Raw genomic sequence first — 21,020 nt, forward strand, 5'->3', positions numbered from 1 at the left:
CCTGAGCTGTGTTCCAACGCTCCAAGCCTGAGCTGTGTTCCAACGCTCCAAGCCTGAGCTGTGCCCCAACGCTCCAAGCCTGAACTGTGCTCCAAAGCTCCAAGCCTGAGCTGTGCTCCATGGCTCCAAGTTTGAGCTGTGCCCCAAAGCTCCAAGCCTGAGCTGTGCCCCAAAGCTCCAAGCCTGAGCTGTCCCCCCAAACTCCAAGCCTGAGCTGTGCCCCATAGCTCCAAGCCTGAGCTGTGCCCCCAAACTCCAAGCCTGAGCTGTGTTCCAAAGCTCCAAGTCTGAGCTGTGCCCCAAAGCTCCAAGCCTGAGCTGTGCCCCAAAGCTCCAAGCCTGAGCTGTGCCCCAAAGCTCCAAGCCTGAGCTGTGCCCCAACGCTCCAAGCCTGAGCTGTGCCCCAAAGCTCCAAACCTGAGCTGTGCCCCAACGCTCCAAGCCTGAGCTGTGCCCCAACGCTCCAAGCCTGAGCTGTGCCCCAAAGCTCCAAGCCTGAGCTGTGCCCCAAAGCTCCAAGCCTGAGCTGTGCCCCAAAGCTCCAAGCCTGAGCTGAGCCCCAACGCTCCAAGCCTGAGCTGTGCCCCAAAGCTCCAAGCCTGAGCTGTGCCCCAAAGCTCCAAGCCTGAGCTGTGCCCCAACGCTCCAAGCCTGAGCTGTGTTCCAACGCTCCAAGCCTGAGCTGTGTTCCAACGCTCCAAGCCTGAGCTGTGCCCCAACGCTCCAAGCCTGAACTGTGCTCCAAAGCTCCAAGCCTGAGCTGTGCTCCATGGCTCCAAGTTTGAGCTGTGCCCCAAAGCTCCAAGCCTGAGCTGTGCCCCAAAGCTCCAAGCCTGAGCTGTCCCCCCAAACTCCAAGCCTGAGCTGTGCCCCATAGCTCCAAGCCTGAGCTGTGCCCCAAAACTCCAAGCCTGAGCTGTGCCCCAACGCTCCAAGCCTGAGCTGTGCCCCAACGCTCCAAGCCTGAGCTGTGCCCCAACGCTCCAAGCCTGAGCTGTGCCCCAAAGCTCCAAGCCTGAGCTGTGCCCCAAAGCTCCAAGCCTGAGCTGTGCCCCAAAGCTCCAAGCCTGAGCTGAGCCCCAACGCTCCAAGCCTGAGCTGTGCCCCAAAGCTCCAAGCCTGAGCTGTGCCCCAAAGCTCCAAGCCTGAGCTGTGCCCCAACGCTCCAAGCCTGAGCTGTGTTCCAACGCTCCAAGCCTGAGCTGTGTTCCAACGCTCCAAGCCTGAGCTGTGCCCCAACGCTCCAAGCCTGAACTGTGCTCCAAAGCTCCAAGCCTGAGCTGTGCTCCATGGCTCCAAGTTTGAGCTGTGCCCCAAAGCTCCAAGCCTGAGCTGTGCCCCAAAGCTCCAAGCCTGAGCTGTCCCCCCAAACTCCAAGCCTGAGCTGTGCCCCATAGCTCCAAGCCTGAGCTGTGCCCCCAAACTCCAAGCCTGAGCTGTGTTCCAAAGCTCCAAGTCTGAGCTGTGCCCCAAAGCTCCAAGCCTGAGCTGTGCCCCAAAGCTCCAAGCCTGAGCTGTGCCCCAAAGCTCCAAGCCTGAGCTGTGCCCCAACGCTCCAAGCCTGAGCTGTGCCCCAAAGCTCCAAACCTGAGCTGTGCCCCAACGCTCCAAGCCTGAGCTGTGCCCCAACGCTCCAAGCCTGAGCTGTGCCCCAAAGCTCCAAGCCTGAGCTGTGCCCCAAAGCTCCAAGCCTGAGCTGTGCCCCAAAGCTCCAAGCCTGAGCTGAGCCCCAACGCTCCAAGCCTGAGCTGTGCCCCAAAGCTCCAAGCCTGAGCTGTGCCCCAAAGCTCCAAGCCTGAGCTGTGCCCCAACGCTCCAAGCCTGAGCTGTGTTCCAACGCTCCAAGCCTGAGCTGTGTTCCAACGCTCCAAGCCTGAGCTGTGCCCCAACGCTCCAAGCCTGAACTGTGCTCCAAAGCTCCAAGCCTGAGCTGTGCTCCATGGCTCCAAGTTTGAGCTGTGCCCCAAAGCTCCAAGCCTGAGCTGTGCCCCAAAGCTCCAAGCCTGAGCTGTCCCCCCAAACTCCAAGCCTGAGCTGTGCCCCATAGCTCCAAGCCTGAGCTGTGCCCCCAAACTCCAAGCCTGAGCTGTGTTCCAAAGCTCCAAGTCTGAGCTGTGCCCCAAAGCTCCAAGCCTGAGCTGTGCCCCAAAGCTCCAAGCCTGAGCTGTGCCCCAAAGCTCCAAGCCTGAGCTGTGCCCCAAAGCTCCAAGCCTGAGCTGTGCCCCAACGCTCCAAGCCTGAGCTGTGCCCCAAAGCTCCAAGCCTGAGCTGTGCCCCAACGCTCCAAGCCTGAGCTGTGCCCCAAAGCTCCAAGCCTGAGCTGTGTTCCAACGCTCCAAGCCTGAGCTGTGCCCCAACGCTCCAAGCCTGAGCTGTGCCCCAACGCTCCAAGCCTGAACTGTGCTCCAAAGCTCCAAGCCTGAGCTGTGCCCCAAAGCTCCAAGCCTGAGCTGTGCCCCAAAGCTCCAAGCCTGAGCTGTGCCCCAAAGCTCCAAGCCTGAGCTGTGCCCCAAAGCTCCAAGCCTGAGCTGTGCCCCAACGCTCCAAGCCTGAGCTGTGCCCCAAAGCTCCAAACCTGAGCTGTGCCTCAAAGCTCCAAGCCTGAGCTGTGTTCCAACGCTCCAAGCCTGAGCTGTGCCCCAAAGCTCCAAGCCTGAGCTGTGTTCCAAAGCTCCAAGCTTGAGCTGTGCTCCAAACCTCCAAGCCTGAGCTGTCCCCCCAAAGCTCCAAGCCTGAGCTGTGCCCCAAAACTCCAAGCCTGAGCTGTGCCCCAACGCTCCAAGCCTGAGCTGTGCCCCAACGCTCCAAGCCTGAGCTGTGCCCCAACGCTCCAAGCCTGAGCTGTGCCCCAAAGCTCCAAGCCTGAGCTGTGCCCCAAAGCTCCAAGCCTGAGCTGTGCCCCAAAGCTCCAAGCCTGAGCTGAGCCCCAACGCTCCAAGCCTGAGCTGTGCCCCAAAGCTCCAAGCCTGAGCTGTGCCCCAAAGCTCCAAGCCTGAGCTGTGCCCCAACGCTCCAAGCCTGAGCTGTGTTCCAACGCTCCAAGCCTGAGCTGTGTTCCAACGCTCCAAGCCTGAGCTGTGCCCCAACGCTCCAAGCCTGAACTGTGCTCCAAAGCTCCAAGCCTGAGCTGTGCTCCATGGCTCCAAGTTTGAGCTGTGCCCCAAAGCTCCAAGCCTGAGCTGTGCCCCAAAGCTCCAAGCCTGAGCTGTCCCCCCAAACTCCAAGCCTGAGCTGTGCCCCATAGCTCCAAGCCTGAGCTGTGCCCCCAAACTCCAAGCCTGAGCTGTGTTCCAAAGCTCCAAGTCTGAGCTGTGCCCCAAAGCTCCAAGCCTGAGCTGTGCCCCAAAGCTCCAAGCCTGAGCTGTGCCCCAAAGCTCCAAGCCTGAGCTGTGCCCCAAAGCTCCAAGCCTGAGCTGTGCCCCAACGCTCCAAGCCTGAGCTGTGCCCCAAAGCTCCAAGCCTGAGCTGTGCCCCAACGCTCCAAGCCTGAGCTGTGCCCCAAAGCTCCAAGCCTGAGCTGTGTTCCAACGCTCCAAGCCTGAGCTGTGCCCCAACGCTCCAAGCCTGAGCTGTGCCCCAACGCTCCAAGCCTGAACTGTGCTCCAAAGCTCCAAGCCTGAGCTGTGCCCCAAAGCTCCAAGCCTGAGCTGTGCCCCAAAGCTCCAAGCCTGAGCTGTGCCCCAAAGCTCCAAGCCTGAGCTGTGCCCCAAAGCTCCAAGCCTGAGCTGTGCCCCAACGCTCCAAGCCTGAGCTGTGCCCCAAAGCTCCAAACCTGAGCTGTGCCTCAAAGCTCCAAGCCTGAGCTGTGTTCCAACGCTCCAAGCCTGAGCTGTGCCCCAAAGCTCCAAGCCTGAGCTGTGTTCCAAAGCTCCAAGCTTGAGCTGTGCTCCAAACCTCCAAGCCTGAGCTGTGCCCCAAAGCTCCAAGCCTGAGCTGAGCCCCAACGCTCCAAGCCTGAGCTGTGCCCCAAAGCTCCAAGCCTGAGCTGTGCCCCAAAGCTCCAAGCCTGAGCTGTGCCCCAACGCTCCAAGCCTGAGCTGTGTTCCAACGCTCCAAGCCTGAGCTGTGTTCCAACGCTCCAAGCCTGAGCTGTGCCCCAACGCTCCAAGCCTGAACTGTGCTCCAAAGCTCCAAGCCTGAGCTGTGCTCCATGGCTCCAAGTCTGAGCTGTGCCCCAAAGCTCCAAGCCTGAGCTGTGCCCCAAAGCTCCAAGCCTGAGCTGTCCCCCCAAACTCCAAGCCTGAGCTGTGCCCCATAGCTCCAAGCCTGAGCTGTGCCCCCAAACTCCAAGCCTGAGCTGTGTTCCAAAGCTCCAAGTCTGAGCTGTGCCCCAAAGCTCCAAGCCTGAGCTGTGCCCCAAAGCTCCAAGCCTGAGCTGTGCCCCAAAGCTCCAAGCCTGAGCTGTGCCCCAAAGCTCCAAGCCTGAGCTGTGCCCCAACGCTCCAAGCCTGAGCTGTGCCCCAAAGCTCCAAGCCTGAGCTGTGCCCCAACGCTCCAAGCCTGAGCTGTGCCCCAAAGCTCCAAGCCTGAGCTGTGTTCCAACGCTCCAAGCCTGAGCTGTGCCCCAACGCTCCAAGCCTGAGCTGTGCCCCAACGCTCCAAGCCTGAACTGTGCTCCAAAGCTCCAAGCCTGAGCTGTGCCCCAAAGCTCCAAGCCTGAGCTGTGCCCCAAAGCTCCAAGCCTGAGCTGTGCCCCAAAGCTCCAAGCCTGAGCTGTGCCCCAAAGCTCCAAGCCTGAGCTGTGCCCCAAAGCTCCAAGCCTGAGCTGTGTTCCAAAGCTCCAAGCTTGAGCTGTGCTCCAAACCTCCAAGCCTGAGCTGTGTTCCAATGCTCCAAGCCTGAGCTGTGTTCCAAAGCTCCAAGCCTGAGCTGTGTTCCAAAGCTCCAAGCCTGAGCTGTGCCCCAAAGCTCCAAGCCTGAGCTGTGCCCCAAAGCTCCAAGCCTGAGCTGTGTTCCAATGCTCCAAGCCTGAGCTGTGTTCCAATGCTCCAAGCCTGAGCTGTGCCCCAAAGCTCCAAGCCTGAGCTGTGCCCCAAAGCTCCAAGCTTGAGCTGTGCCCCAAAGCTCCAAGCTTGAGCTGTGCCCCAAAGCTCCAAGCTTGAGCTGTGCCCCAAAGCTCCAAGCTTGAGCTGTGCCCCAAAGCTCCAAGCTTGAGCTGTGCCCCAAAGCTCCAAGCCTGAGCTGTGCCCCAAAGCTCCAAGCTTGAGCTGTGCCCCAAAGCTCCAAGCCTGAGCTGTGCCCCAAAACTCCAAGCCTGAGCTGTGTTCCAAAGCTCCAAGCCTGAGCTGTGTTCCAAAGCTCCAAGCCTGAGCTGTGCTCCAAAACTCCAAGCCTGAGCTGTGCCCCAAAGCTCCAAGCCTGAGCTGTGCCCCAAAGCTCCAAGCCTGAGCTGAGCCCCAACGCTCCAAGCCTGAGCTGTGCCCCAAAGCTCCAAGCCTGAGCTGTGCCCCAAAGCTCCAAGCCTGAGCTGTGCCCCAAAGCTCCAAGCCTGAGCTGTGCCCCAAAGCTCCAAGCTTGAGCTGTGCCCCAAAGCTCCAAGCCTGAGCTGTGCCCCAAAACTCCAAGCCTGAGCTGTGTTCCAAAGCTCCAAGCCTGAGCTGTGCTCCAAACCTCCAAGCCTGAGCTGTGCTCCAAAGTTCTCTGCCCTGACTGCAGAGTCTCCACACTCCTAACTGTACACAGCAGCGGCTGCTCCACTAAGGCGGAGGAGCGTCGCCCCACTGCTTTGCAGCAGTGAAAGAAAGGAAAAATAAAATTATACTAACTTGATGTTATCCTCATTTTATTTGTTCCTGCTGCGGCATCTTTGCAGGGCGGGGCTGCTCTGCTCTCAGAGCAGGGCAGGGGTGGAGTGGTGGGCACACTGAAGTGCGCATGACACTTTGGCCGGCTTCTCGAGCCAGTCAAACAGTCCGGCACACTTAGTATTTTCTCCACCCAGGCTGCATTACAGCCTGCATGGAGAATACGCCCAGGCCCCCAGTACCACTCTGAGCGCCAAACTATGGCGCTCAGACCAATCACAACGCTGCATGCAGCGTTGTGGTTGGCTTAGGGGAGCCAATCACAACTCTGAATTGCAGCTTTGTGATTGCTGGCTGCTTCCTGTTCGGCCGACGCAGATGAGAGACGATATGTTTAGATGAGGCAAGGAGGTAAGTATCTTTTTCTTTGCTCACACCCCCTTACCCCTTCGCCCCCTGCCCACCCCGACACCCCGGATCCATGCTGGTCGCCACTGAGTATACATTTTAGTAGTAAGTGTGAGAGGAAATGCGTGTAAAAATGGGAAGACTTACTACTGCAGGGGATGGAATTAGGGAGGAGTAAGAGGGGTTTAGGGAGGGTCATGGAGGGGTGTAGGGGGGCATCTCCCACCTGCACAAGAGTAAGTGACACAGAAGTGTACGTTTCCCTGTGAATGAAGCTCACAAAAGGCAAGAAAGAGGTGAAGGGTAATGCGCAGGGCGGGTGAGCACAAAGGTCATCAACGTCCTCGGCGGGTGTCCGAGCGGGTCTGCGGAGGAGTGTTAATGCCAAGTCCTAACCCCTGCACTGCCTTCTGTCCTAGGAGCTTGAGAGCAACCCAGACTTCGCCGAATTTAATCAGTGGATTAAGGTATGCCCTGTCACCTTATGTAATGGTTTGTTCTGTTCTATGCTATGCCATGTTATGCTGTGCTATGTTTTGTTATGCTGTGGTGTGCTGTGCTATGTTATGTTACGTTAAACTATATTACGTTATGTTATTTTAAACCCATTTTGCCTTAGAATGGCCTTGTAGCGCTATACACACACCATCTGCAGTATCTTGTTGATTTGTTGTAGGAATTTCTAGGATCACCGGAAGTGCTAGTGAATTCACAACCCCCACTTGTTTCACAAAGTGCCTTTGATAACGTGTCAATCCACAGTCCTAGAACTTTTGAGGCTTTGCCTGTGACTTTCAGCATAAGACTGAAAGCATTACAGAGCGTGCTAATTATACAAGAAACTACAAATCCCTTGAGGCTTTGGGAACTGAAAAGGCAACCACTGGTGAGCGAGAATTAACAGCCAATCAGACTCTTCCTAGGCGAACATGAAGCATGTCACCCCTGAACTTCTGCACTGGTTCATAATGTGTGTGCTAAAGTACCTTCATCCCAGGACGAAGGACACATCAGTACGCCTTTTTAGGTCTGGCATTAGCCAAGGTCTTTTGATTTTACAACAAATATATGTATATTGTACTTACCTTCAGCCAGACCATTGGTCTGTTGTTTTGTAATTCAAAGTTTGCTCCCTCCACTCGAGCGCACAGCCTGGACAGTGGGTCAGCCTGCTTCAGCCATTGGCTAACTTCACTGTGAGTGACAGCATTCCTCCCTTTCACAAAGAGCACATCCACAAATAAAGTAGTTCCTTTCAGTGCCAGGAACTAGAATGTAATGTCATGTAATATAAGGCAAACTTGTATAGCGCAGCTGCCACCCCAAGGGTATCCTGGCGCTTAGATTACCAGTCAGCCACTGTGTGTATTTTACCGAAACAGGCATGGATCTAATCTCTAGCGAACGGTCTGGTTTTCAGTTCCTTCCTGAAACGTGACAAGGTGTTTAGTTGTCTAAGCTTCGGAGGCAGAGCATTCCAGCGTCTGGATGCTGCAGAGCTAAAGGATCTGCCGCCCATTAAAGCTTTATTGACATAAGGAACACAAGCCAGATTAGCAGAGGAGGAACACAGGTGTCTAACAGGGGAGTACCATACGAATCTCCTTTGCAGCAGTTTTGACCCTGTTTTGTGTGCTGCCCTGCAGACAATGCAAAGTGCCTTAAATTGGACTCTTTGCGCAATGGGTGTCCAATGTAAATCCTTTAAGGCAAGTGAGGCAGATGCTCTGCGTGGTTGATTTAACGCCAGCTCTTTGTAATTTTTTTATCAAAGAAGCTGGTGCACCGAAAAGAAGTGCATTACAATAGTCCACTCTGCTTAGAACAATACTCCGTACCACTTGAGGTCTAGCTGAAGTAGGTAAAAACAGGATTATCTTCCGAAGAGCTCGAAGCAGAGATAGACAGGTGTTACCAGTTTTATTTACTTGAGAATCCAGTTGTAAATTACTGTATATTATCACTCCTAGGTTGCGCACTGTCTTAGCAGGCAGTAAGGAATTGTTAACCGGGGCTAGCCATAAATCTACTGGGAGAGGTCGCGGGATTTTACCTGCAGTACAACACAGGACTTCAGTCTTATCCCCGTTGAATTGTAATGAGTTCTCTCTCAGCCATTCCGCTGTTCTATACATAGAGCTGTGGAATTTTTCCAGAGGTACTTTTTTATTGCACTCAACGGAGAAGACGAGCTGGGTGTCGTCTGCATAGTTTATGACATCAATGGCAAAAGATTTTATCAAGACAATAAGTGGGCGAAGATAGAGATTAAGCAGAATTGGGCTGATAGCCAAGCCTTGTGGAACCCCATGTTTAACGTGTGAAAAAGCAGCTTTGACTCCCAAGACTTTCGATGCCGCTTGGTGCAAACCACCTCTTATTGACATAAGAATAGCGATCAAAATAACAAGGCAGGCGCTGGAAATTGGAAGGCGAAGAACAAGTTTATTTCTCCGGAGGAGAACACATCACATCGGACACCGGGGCTATCGTCAGGAGGTGCTCTAACTGCATCTCTGTGGCCTGGCCTTTTATACTATTTTTTGCCTGTTTATTACATGGTAAAACATTCCTGACATCACTTTATTGCATATTCAAACATCCTTGGAATCCCCGCCTCAAGCTAGTTCCCAAACAGACCCAGCAGCAATCGGCCCCCACCCAGATGTAACAGATGATCGCTATCTCGCAGCTGGACATTCCAACAGGATGTAAAAGTATGTGGGATCGGTCAGATCTAAGGGTTTGGGTTATTGATTAAGTCAGGCTCCTTTGTTGGTGAAACAAGCCCTGCCGTGTGTGGGTAATAAACAATGTCCACAGGGGTCGGTTAGAGCCTGGGACAGGACTGAGTGGCCAGGTGCAGGGAAGGAGGTTATAAAAGGGGGCTTGCCTGTGCATGAAGGATGAAAGGACAAGTGGGTTTGGCGCGGGAAGTGACTCTGGGGCACTGTCATGCTGACAAGGTTTTATGACTCCAGTATGTGTGCTCGGGCTTAATCAGAGCGCGGGGGATGATGGCGGGATCAGGGTGAAACACAGGTGACCAGCAGTGTATGAAATGGCCGTGATGTCCAAAATGGTTGCCGCTTACGCGCACGCAAAGGCCTATGTGAAGCAAGATGGCGCCGGCAATGTTCATGCTTGTTATTTTAATTCTAACAAACGTCTCCATTCTGAAAAGTAAATGGCGACAAGGTCACTGCCTGCTGCCTATTAGAAAGATAGGATTACAGCCAGTCCCGAGCTCTACCCACAACACCAAACTCTTCCATTCTCTTATTCAAAATCCGATGATTAATCGTATCGAACGTGGCCGACATGTCAAGCAACACTAAAATGGCTGTCTGACCACTGTCAGCCTGCATTCTCAGGTCATCCAAGACTCCCACCAGGGCAGTCTCGGTCCCATGTGCAGGGCGAAACACAAATTGGACTTCGTCCAACAGTTCATTATCCTCGTCAAATTTTGAAAGAGATTTATTCACTACCCTCTCCAAGATCTTAATCGGATACGGCAGCAAGGAGATGGGTCTGGCAATGTAATTCTTTTTAATTACAAAATAATTTTGCTTTTAGCAATGTTTCTTATTAGATTGACAGCTCGCCCAACAATAACGTTTTGCATAAATCATGACACCTTGTAAGAACTGTACACGATGCGTGAGTCATAATTGCTTCAGTAATGTTGGGGAAAGAGGGTTTTAGCCTCCCAAATATTAAGCATAATTTGCACCTATTAATTTGTGAAGAAGACTTATGCTCTGAAGGGGGACCCCTGTTATATTCCGTTGCCACCATTGTCTGCCAACCAAGCCTAGCTCATACCATGGGTGTTTGTGGTCCCCCCCCCCCCCCCCCCCCAGAAAGCTTTGAAAAACTCCGCGACAAAGGAGCATTTTACAGCACCACGCGCCAACACTTATGATTACAAACAGCCCTCCTCCCTGGCGAGTCCTAACTGGTACTTATGGAATGGTTGGCCTATGAAAAGCCTCGCCCACAGACCTAGCTCACATAGAAGCGAGGTCGCTGCCCACCTCCTCGTCCACACTTCTGATTACACATAACCCTCCTCTCTGGTACGTGCTACCCGGGTACATATAGAATGGCAGGCCAATGAAGAGCCCCGCCCATGGGTCACAGATGGAACAGGTTTATGGAGGGTCCTGCCCACCTCCCTGGTGAGCCCTATTCACATCCATAGTGATACTTATAAGGGATTAGGCCTAGTAGCATCCGCCCGCCGACCCACAGATACACCCGTGGTTACCCATAGAGCACCACTCATGTCTTTTCTTCTCCCTGAAGGGACAGTGATTGAGAGAGTCCAGATCTGGTCTTTTGAAAAGGTTCAGCCCTAGAACTAGACAGACTCTCTCTCACTGGTTATATATTCATGCAAGGAATCCAGTAGGCCTGCTGCAAACAACACCCTAAACCCCAACTATGCATGAAGTGGGTATTGGGGGCTAGCAGTGAACTGCTCATGTGCTGCCACAGTCTGTTAGAGGAGGGACTGACATGTTTTTTCACTGTCTTTTCATTCACTGAGCAGAAGTCTGTCTTCCTGATCCCTGAAGGATCCAACGTCACAGCCCTGGTGCCATCAGAAGCTGCAATCAAAAATCTGAGCCGAGAGGTGCGAGATCTGTGGCTGAAACCATACATGATGCCTTTCCTACTCAGGTACCACAAACATGCACTGTCTGTGTCTGCAACTGTGATGTGTTCCACAGAACTACCCGTGCTGGAAATGCAGCTCCTTGCGAGCAAGAGCAGCACGTTCACCTCTTTCCCTGCCTGTATGTCTACGGGCAGGGAAAGAGATGAAACCTCTGCTTCCAGTGGGCGGGAGCACTTTGACAGCTCCTGCTTGCGTGAAGCAGAGTGTTTGCTTTTTAGTTGGTGGGCGCTGTCAGCTCCCACCAAGCAAAATCAAAAAGCTAAGGGGCCTATTCACAGAACTAACTTGAGACAAAATCCTAAATGTAATACTTTTGGTATTCACAGAAGTTATGATTTTGTCTTAAGTTTGTCTTAAGACAAACTTAAGATAGACTGAAGATAAAATCCTAACATAAGTCTGTCTTAAGACAAACTTAAGACAAAATCCTAACTTCTGTGAATACCAAAAGTAGTAAGTTTAGGATTTTGTCTTAAGTTAGTTCTGTGAATCGGGCCCTACGTCTCTGGGGTGGGCACCCTAGGACATAGCAGAAGCTGGACCTGGGGGGTGGCGGCCCCCAGGGCCACCAATGGCTCCAGGAGGGGGGGGGGGTGCACATTTTTTTAAATAAATGCCCCCGGGTCCTGCTCTAATAAAAACAAGCGTGGGGGCCCACACTTGTTTTTTTAAAAAGAATTGTGTCTCTGTCACGTTTTAGCAACATTTTTTTTTAAAGTGCTTTATGGCCCTGTGGAGGTGACGGGGGACCCCAGGACCACAGTTAGAGTCAGGGTATTCCTATCCTTCCCCCTTTTCTTTTTTTAAAACTTTTTTTGAGAGACTCGGTTGAAGCAGAGTCCCAAGATGGCTGCCAACGCTCCCTGGATGAAGTGGTGGTAGCCGTCCGGTTTTGAGCATGGGGACTGTTGGATGCTCGGAGGATTGGCGTCCCTATATATCTAATTTTGGATTTCTTTTAATATCTCAATAACTACTGAATGGGATTACACCAATTTGCAAACGTTTTCGCTTTACGAACCAACAGCTACCTTTATGCCAAATTTGGTGTAATTCCGTTCAGCAGTACAGGTTGTAGTCGTGTCTAAAATCCCTATGGCAATTTGCATGGGGAAAATTAGTTTCGGGAAGCCCCCTTTTTTTCAGCCCCTGCTTGACGAATCACTTCGAAACTTTCAAGACAGCAGATGAAGTTAGCGTCATACTAGTTTTGAAACATTTGCGATGATTCTTCAAACGTCAAACAGAAAACACGCATCCTATGGATGCAAGGTCCTAACTATGCCTGCTGGCAACTGTCAGTAGGTAATGTAAAAAAATATGTGTGCGTGAGTGAGTGGACATGTCAGTGATATATGGGTGAGTAACTGGGTATGTGAAATGCAGTACAGGTGAGTGATGGGGTATATGAGTGACTGTATGGGTGAGTGAGTGAACGTGAGAATGACTTTTGTGAGTGAGTGTGTGCTAGTGTCAGTGACTGTATAGGTGAGTGAGTATGTGTTAGTATATTATGAATAAGTAAGGGGGTGTGTGTAACTGTATGGGCGAGTAAGTGGCTGTGTGATTGGCTGCATGGGTGAGTGATTGGTTGTGTGAGTACTCTATGGGTGACTGACTCGGTGTTTGAGTGGCTGTATGGGTGTATGAGTGGATATGTCCGTGGCTATATTAATGAGTGAGTGGGTGTATGGTTGAGTGAGTGGATGTGTGTGTAGATCTATGAATCAGTGAGTGGGTGTGTAAGTACTAGTATGGGTCTTTGAATGGGTTTGTGAATGGTTTTGTGGGAGTGGGTGTATGGAAAGTTCTAGGCGGGTGTGAGTGGGTGCGTTAGTGATTTTGAGATGTCATCAGTGATGTCATCAGTCGTGTCGCCGATCATGTCATGAGTTATGTAATATGTGAGGTCATCAGCGGTGCATTTCGGAGGCACGAGTTATAGTTAGCTCAGCAAACTAAAACTGCTGAATGTCTCTGGTTTTGTACGATTGAAACCTGAGTCTAACTATAATGTCACTTTAACCATTGTTTTTTTCAGTGCATTTCTAAAGTTTTTTAAATGTTAATTTCTAACTATAATATCCCTGTAACCTGTTTTTTTAAGTAGTAATTGGGTTTGTAGAGTGGTGGAGAGAGAGGGCGGAGCCTCTGACCAGCTCTCAGGAATACCACTGTGTAGGACTTAAAGAAAGTATCAGGAGGGCTTCTGGGCCCACAAGGTCCCTCACCATCCAAGAGAACGTTGTTCCCCAACTAGTAGTGCCGAGTGGTGGAGAAAGCCAAGGCCCAGCATCCGCCCTCCCATTCTGCCCAGTGGCACTGTGTTCCTTGACCCGCTGTGATTGGCCAATGTCCAACACCTGCAGTTTTGTTTAAAAAAACAGGCATTCATCTCAATTCTGCTCTTTCTCTGGCCCTCCGGCTTCCAAAGCGGCCATCGGCTGCTTTCTACGACTAAACATATTGCAGAAGTTGCCCCTACTCCGATTTTCATCTTCTTGCTTTGACCACCATAACCCATGCATGACTGATTATGCCAACTCAATCTACTTGTTCTCATCCTCCAAGCATTGCCAGTGCCTTCAGCTCGTACATAATGTAGCAGCGCGCCTAATACACTGTACTTCCAGCCGCTACAGTGTTACACCTATTTTGAAAGCTCTTTATTGGCTGCCTGTACAGACCAGAGGGATCTTCCAACCAATGTCCTTAGTGCATACAATGGTCATTGGTAGGAACCCCTACATTTTTAGCCACTAAATTCTCTCGCTGTACTCTAAGCAAAAACTTCACTCTGAAAACATGTTCCTTCTCTTTGGTTCCTCTAAGTATGTCTCTCATGCGTATAGTGCCTTCTCCACACCTGACACAAAACTTGAAATGCAATGCCCCTCTCTCGCCCAAGGCAGCCTCCCTCATTTCCCTTTTTTAATTTAAAACGTTTAAAAAAAATTTTTTTTTAAGAGAATGAAGAAATTATTGTTTTTTTTAATGTGTTTTATTGGTGCAAAAGTACATACATCTGTACATTCTGGAGTCATTCCACCCATTGCTACTCATATGCATAAATTCAAATCAAGTCAAGTCAAGTCAAGTCAGAAAATTTATATAGCGCGCTACATACCCAGAGGGTCTCAAGGCGCTTGAAGAGGGGTGGGGAATTACTGGTCAAATATCCACGTTTTAAGTTCCTTTCTGAATGCTAGGTGGTTCTGAGTAAGGCGAAGGTGAGTGGGAAGTGAGTTCCAGGTTTTAGCTGCCAGGTAGGAAAAGGATCTACCTCCCATGGTGGTTTTGTTGATGCGAGGTACAGTGGCCAGGGCTTGGTTGGATGATCGTAGCTGGCGTGAGGGGGTGTAGAAGGACAGTCGTGTGTTGAGGCATTCTGGTCCGATTTCGTAGAGTGCTTTGTGTGCATGGGTTAGGAGCCGGAAAGTGATCCTCTTATTGACGGGGAGCCAGTGGAGGTTTTTCAGGTGACCAGAGATGTGTTCATTGCGCGGGATGTCTAATATGAGCCTGGCTGAAGCGTTCTGCATTCGTTGGAGTTTTTTCTGGAGTTTAGCGGTAGTACCGGCATAGAGGGTGTTTCCGTAGTCCAGTTGGCTCGTGACCAGAGCGTGGGTGACCGTTTTCCTAGTTTCGGTGGGGATCCAACGGAATGTTTTTTTGAGCATGCGAAGAATGTTGAAGCAGGATGAAGAGACGGCGTTGACTTGTCTATTCATTGAAAGTGAGGAATCCAGGATGACGCCCAGGTTCCGTGCGTGGTCCGTCGGGATGGGTGCTTTTCCAAGGGCTTCTGGCCACCAAGAGTCGTCCCAGGCAGAGGGGGAGGTGCCTAAGATAAGGACTTCTGTTTTATCTGAGTTCAGTTTCAGACGGCTGTGTTTCATCCATTCGGCTACTTCTTTCATTCCTTCGTGTAGGTTAGTTTTGGCGGTTCTAGGGTCATTGGTGAGTGAAAGGATCAGTTGAGTGTCATCCGCGTAGGAGATGATGTTGAGGTTGTGTTGGCGAGCGATGGCCGCGAGGGGGCTCATGTATACGTTGAAGAGGGTGGGACTGAGTGAGGATCCTTGGGGTACGCCGCAGATGACTTCAGTGGCCTCTGAGATGAATGGTGGGAGGCGGACTCTCTGGGTTCTTCCGGTGAGGAATGAGGTGATCCATTCCAATGCTTTTCCTTGTATTCCGATGTTTTTGAGGCGCTGTAGAAGGGTGCTATGGCAGACTGTGTCGAAGGCTGCGGAGAGGTCAAGGAGGATGAGGGCGACTGTGTCTCCATTGTCCAGGAGAGTACGGATGTCGTCTGTTGCTGCGATGAGGGCGGTTTCAGTGCTGTGTTTGGCTCGGAAGCCGGATTGTGAGGAGTCGAGGGATTTGTTAGTTTCAAGGAAGGTGGCGAGCTGGTTGTTGACCGCTTCTCGATGACTTTGGCCGGGAATGGAAGGAGCGAGATGGGGCGGTAGTTTTTGAGTTCGGTGGGGTCAGCTGTGGGTTTCTTCAGGAGGGCGCTGAGTTCGGCATGTTTCCAGCTTTTCGGGAAGGTGGCGGAGTTGAAGGAGCAGTTGATGACATCTCGGAGGTGTGGTGCTATGATGGAGTCAGCTTTGTTGAAGATGTGGTGAGGGTATGGGTCAGTTGGGGATCCTGAGTGGATGGAGTTCATCAGGTGGATGGTGTCCTCAGTGGAGATAGGGTTCCAGTCGTTGAGGGTGTTCAAGGGAGGTGGGGGTCCTGCTAGGGGTTGGGTGGGTTGGTCTTCGGGTTGGTTGTCGAAGCTGTTGTGGATGTCTGCGATTTTGTTGTGGAAGAATGAGGCTAGGGAGTCGCAGAGGGCTTGGGAGGGGGTGATGTCGTTGGAGTTGGCCGTGGGATTGGTGAATTCCTTGACGATATTGAATAGTTCTTTGCTGTTATGGGCGTTTTTATCTAGTCGGTCCTTGAAAGCGGCTTTCTTGGCTTTTCGGATCAGTTGGTGGTGTAAGCGGGTGGCGTTCTTGAAGGCTTCCTTGGTGCTGGTGGTTGGATCTTTTTTCCAGGCCTTCTCAAGGGAGCGGCAGAGTTTCTTGGATTTCTTAAGATCATCGTTGAACCAGGAGGCCTTCTTGCTGCCGAGTTTGTTTTGTCGTTTATTGAGTGGTGCTAGGATGTTGGCGCTGTTGGATAGCCATAGGGTGAGGTTGGTGGCGGCTTGGTCGGGATTTGAGGAGTGGGCTGGGGGGTTTAGAAGAAGCGATGAGGAGATCTGGTCGATGGTGATTTTGTTCCAGTTTCTTTGCATAGTTGATTGGGGGTGGTTGTTGGCTTTGGGCTTGTTGTAGGTGAAGTGAACGCAGCTGTGGTCAGTCCAAAGGAGAGCCGTGGTGTGGCTGAAGGAGACATGATTGCTGGAGGTGAAGATAGGGTCGAGTGTGTGACCTGCGATGTGGGTGGGGGAAGTGACCAGTTGTTTAAGTCCGAGGTTGGCGAGGTTGTCCAAAAGGGTGGTGGAGTTGCGGTCGTTGTTCTTTTCAAGGTCAAAGTTGAGGTCTCCCAGAAGGATGTAATCTTTGGAGGGGAGCGCGTGTGGAGTGATGAAGTCCGTGATGTCCTCACTAAATTGTGCGCGGGGTCCTGGAGGTCTGTAAAGGAGGGTTCCTCTCAGTGTGGTCTTGGGGTCGATGTGGATCTGGAAGTGAAGGTGTTCAGAGTTGGCGAGATTGACGTCTGAGCTGGTTGAGATGCGGATGGATTTCTTATGGACGATAGCGATACCTCCTCCTGTGTGGCCGGTACGGTCCTTGTGTATGATCTTGTAGTCTTCTGGGATGGCAATGGTGATGTCTGGGGCGGAAGAGGCGTTCATCCATGTTTCTGTTAGGAAGGCGACGTCCGGAGAGATGGTGTCTAGTAGATTCCAGAGGTCAATGGCGTGCTTGTGGACCGATCGGGTGTTGAGCAGGATGCATTGTAGGTGGTTGGTGTCAGATATCTGGTTGGTGTTAGTGGATGAGGAGTTGTTCCTGGTGCCGTCGAACTTGCAGGAGTTGCAGGAAAAGGGTCCATGGGTGTGTCCAGGGGCGGCTTGGATGCAGTTGGGGGAACGGCCGGGGTTAAGGGCTAGGAGGGTGGAGGCATCGTAGGTAATGCGGGAGGGGTGGACAATACGAGAACCAGGGGCTCTGGCGCTGGGCGCGGTCCAGGCGGCGCGTCCGCAGCGCGTGGACGCTGCGAGTGGGACCATCTGGCTTAAATGGATGGTGGAGGGGGCGGAGCGTGGGAGGGTCAGCTGGGAGGCGGGATCAGAGAGGCGGGTCAGGGGAGAGGAAAACACAAAATGGAGGGCAAAAATGAAAGTAAAAGCAGGGCACAGCACAATGCTCGTCAACAGGCAGCCCAAGGCTCTCAATTCCTGCAGAATACCTCTACCAAAGCGCCACTAACAAAAGTACTAACGTTGCACACTACAGCAATGAAGTGCAACTAATAAATACACAGAGCGCCAATCAAAATATTACAATCAGGTTTCAGAAAGCGCCAAGCGATAATCAGCTTCAAAGCGCTAATGCAGAAGCTGTGATCAACGCGGTTAGCTTCGCTGACAGTGAGGTACAAAGCGTGAAGCAGGCAATTCAGAGTGCAACAAGCACAAAACAATTAAGTGAAATAACGTTCTCACAGCGCAGCGCGAGCAAGAGCTTAAAAGCGCTATTAATCTATCTATGTCAACGATACCAGGCGCATAAACAGTGTCCCCAAACACGGCGATTATTCCTCGTCCTGTGAGGTGTCTACAGTTGGCGCTGTACATATCTCCCCTCTGAAAAAACGGAGGGGCAGATTTACAACAAAGTAACGCCGCACGGTGCAGCAACTCATTTTGCTGCGCCGTGCTGCGTTAGTTTGGAAAGCACAGAGATGCAACACATAGTGCAAGGATGCCTGCGCCGTGGGAAGGGACACCTTCCTGCACAAAAACAACCGTAAGAGGTTTTTTCCTCTTTTAATGCGTGCTGTAGAATGCAGCACGCATTGAAAGAGAAAAAAACGAGGAGAAAGGAAAATATTTCTCCTCGTTGCGCCTCGCTACGCCACCTCTAGGGTGACGCAGCATTCAGACGCATCTCTAGATTTACGATTTCTTGTAAATCTGGAGATGTGTCTTGTTCCATGGGTGTTGCGTGGGAAAACCCACAGCAACACCCATGGAACGCCCCTTCCGCGCACAGTGCTGCGTATGAAGGGGCCGTATTTGCAAGGAGAGGAAAAGTCATGCACGGTGGCCTTGTCCTTGTAAATATGGAGGAGCCCCCTGCGCCATCAGTACTCGACGAAAAGTGATGTAGTAGTGGCGCAGGGGGCTTGTAAATCTACCCCCATTTTTTAATTAATATATTTCATTCTTTTCTCACTGGACTGTGTTATGCTCTATAATCCCAAGAGGCTGACGCAAACGTGCACTCCGCAAGTGCCTATAACATAACTTTCACACATCCCTCCGGACTGTGGCAATCTAATTAGAGTCGCTGTGGGGGTGAGGGTCCTGGCAGATCAGGCTCAGGCAGAGGGAAACCATCTTTAAAAAAGTTCTTAATTCACCAATTAAATAAATAGCAACATAGAGTGAAAATTGAATTTCTAGCTTTTGCTTCCCTAAATTAGATTAATATAGGTTTATATTTAAAGCAGGCATTGGAAAAAATAGAAAGCTGAATGAGCTTCTGTAGTAAAGAGACGCTTCCAATCCTGCTGCTGCAGAGACACCCCAGATGATATTCGACATGTCTTATGTGTTCATATTACACACCTGTACCTTGTGGGTTTCAAGCCCCATTTTAAAAGTGACTTAACTAATATTGCAAACATGTTTTTAAAAATGTCTGAATGGCTTATCCTCGTGTGCTTCCTGCTGCTGAGGCCTACTGCAGTTCAGAGTTGCCATGGTAGCACCCATGGTGTGTCTGATAGTCACTCCTGGGAGTGATATAACTCCATTCTGCAGCTCACATCTGACATTTGACGTTTGTCACTGGTGCAAACTCTGTGGCCCTTTGCTGTGGCCTCAGTCAGATCTGCCACATGCACTTGGAGGTGTTTAGCGCCTCGCGGGGCCCTGAGTCCAAAGATACCTCTGAATCCTGTCCAGATATTGAAAAACCCCTAAGGAGAATTGACAGCTTGGGGGATAATCTTACAGGCTTTAAACGATTTCTGCATCAGAGAAGGGCTTGGCACAGCTGCTGAGGCCTTCAGCAGTCGGTCAGTGAACGCCTCTCCCTTCCATTGCTGCGCTCATATCATAGCAGCTATGATGGTCTCCCAAATGTCTAATAAGCACATAGTGCGCCCCTGCGGCTAATAATGGCTGCAGAATGATGGAATACGTGATCAATTATCAGTTCCTGGGGAGGAAAAGGCCTGTTTGAAAAGGACATTACTTCCAGTGCCATTTTATATAAATAGAAAGAATGCAGTCGCTGGATGTCCCCTCACAGGTATACGCTAGATGAATACTTAGGGGCCGATTACGATGCGGGAACCGAAAAGGCTCCAACTATTTGTCGTAGCCTTTCCGGCCGCATCTCAGTTTTATTCCGACCGTCGCATTACAATCCTGGTGATCGAATATTAAACCTGCCAGTCATTCCAGCTGGCTTCCGATGGACTCAAGGAGCCCGTCAGCCAGTCGGAGGCCGGCCTGTAATCCCAAAGGGCGGCCTTTCCGCCTTTGGGATTACGATACTCGGTCTGCAGCAGCCTTTCCATGTTGGGCATGGAAAGCCTGCCTGAAAGCGAGTATGGGTCCCCTAACAGTTCACCCTTGCCTCTGAGGCCTTGGGTTGGGGGCCGAGGGTGCACCTATGATGCCCCACTGTTCATCCCTGCACCATGAGGCAGGCACCCTGAGGTGCCTGCCTCACGGTGCAGGGATGAGCACAGACTCCCATTCCTCTTTGGAAGCTTGTGTTGCGTCCGGTTTACGCTGACATGGGCTCCCATAGAAAAAGGGGAGTATGCGACCTAACATGTTAGGTCGCATCATGATAAGGCGGTCGGGACTGCTGACCGGTCGGTCGGTCCCGTTTCCGAAATGGTGTCCACCTGACATCCTAATAGGACCCAATGCTTACTTTTTAGCGCTGTATTACAAGTCACAGAAATACAAATGTCATGTGTCAGGGCTACAAATTCCGTATTTTCTTATTTAGAAAGAAAACAGATCTAGAGAATCATTGTCCATCTAGACTCGTGGCATCAAATTTAGTGATCCACAAAGTAAAGAGCGGTAACAGGTGTTTCATCACCAGGTTTAGAATTGGCTAAATATACTTGAAATCAGAACAACCTGGTATTTGTGAGTAGGCAAACAGTAACTTTCAAAATGAAAAAATTGTGAAATATATCTTCGTTCATCTATAATGATGAATTAAAAAAATCAAAAATGTTGCTATATTTCTGAATAAAGGAGACTATAACCTATGAGATAGCCTCCAATATAAGATGCTCAAAGAATATTAAGCATTCGGAGATAGGGACATTTCCTCGTTCATCAGAATGCGATTAAAGGAGACGTGATAACTCGAAGGCTAGCAATAAATTCACACTACAGAGCTGGTCTACTTGTGAAGCATCATACTTAACCCTCTGAGCACGGCCATAATGAATATTAACATTTGAATAGGAGTACACAAAAATGTGCAAGTTTTCAGTAGGAAGATTTTATGAGCAGTTTAGCCACTTGTCACTTTAATAATTGTAAAAGCGCCCGGGGCTGATCATACCCTGACATGTAAGCAGAGAAAAGTCTTCTGGGTTAATGAATTCAATTAGTCCAAATGAACTCTGAATATCCCTGGATCTGACATCATCTTCAGGCACTGCTGGAATTGTATTGTTGTATGTATATAATGAGGGATGATTGGCCAGTTTGAAATTAGGTGGTGTACATTGATTAGGTGACGAGGATAAGATCCTTGTTCGAGCTCAATGTCTCATCTGCTGTGAGATATTACCACAAAGCACAAACAAAGTTAGGCACTGAATATATTATTTGGCTATATCAGTAGGGTGTGTGATATAGAAAGCAGTTGTTATAGCGCCAAATGTTGTTAAAGGAAAGTAGGAATTTTTAAATCATTGGTTTACTCTCATAGAGCCCGATTCACAGAACTAACTTAAGACAAATTCCTAAA

At 50.8% G+C, this 21,020-nt stretch overlaps 1 protein-coding gene across 1 annotated transcript in view; it reads left to right on the forward strand.

Annotated features, from left to right (window-relative positions):
- STAB1 (stabilin 1) overlaps positions 1–21,020 on the forward strand; it is a 756,575-nt gene that overhangs the window by 376,276 nt on the left and 359,279 nt on the right. The window contains exons 29-30 of the mRNA XM_086939405.1: positions 6,572–6,619; positions 10,711–10,841. Coding sequence (XP_086795531.1) covers positions 6,572–6,619; positions 10,711–10,841 — 179 coding nt within the window. The remainder of the gene's footprint in view (positions 1–6,571; positions 6,620–10,710; positions 10,842–21,020) is intronic.

This window comes from Lissotriton vulgaris, chromosome 9 (genome assembly GCF_964263255.1).
Source record: "Lissotriton vulgaris chromosome 9, aLisVul1.2, whole genome shotgun sequence".
NCBI lineage: Eukaryota > Metazoa > Chordata > Amphibia > Caudata > Salamandridae > Lissotriton > Lissotriton vulgaris.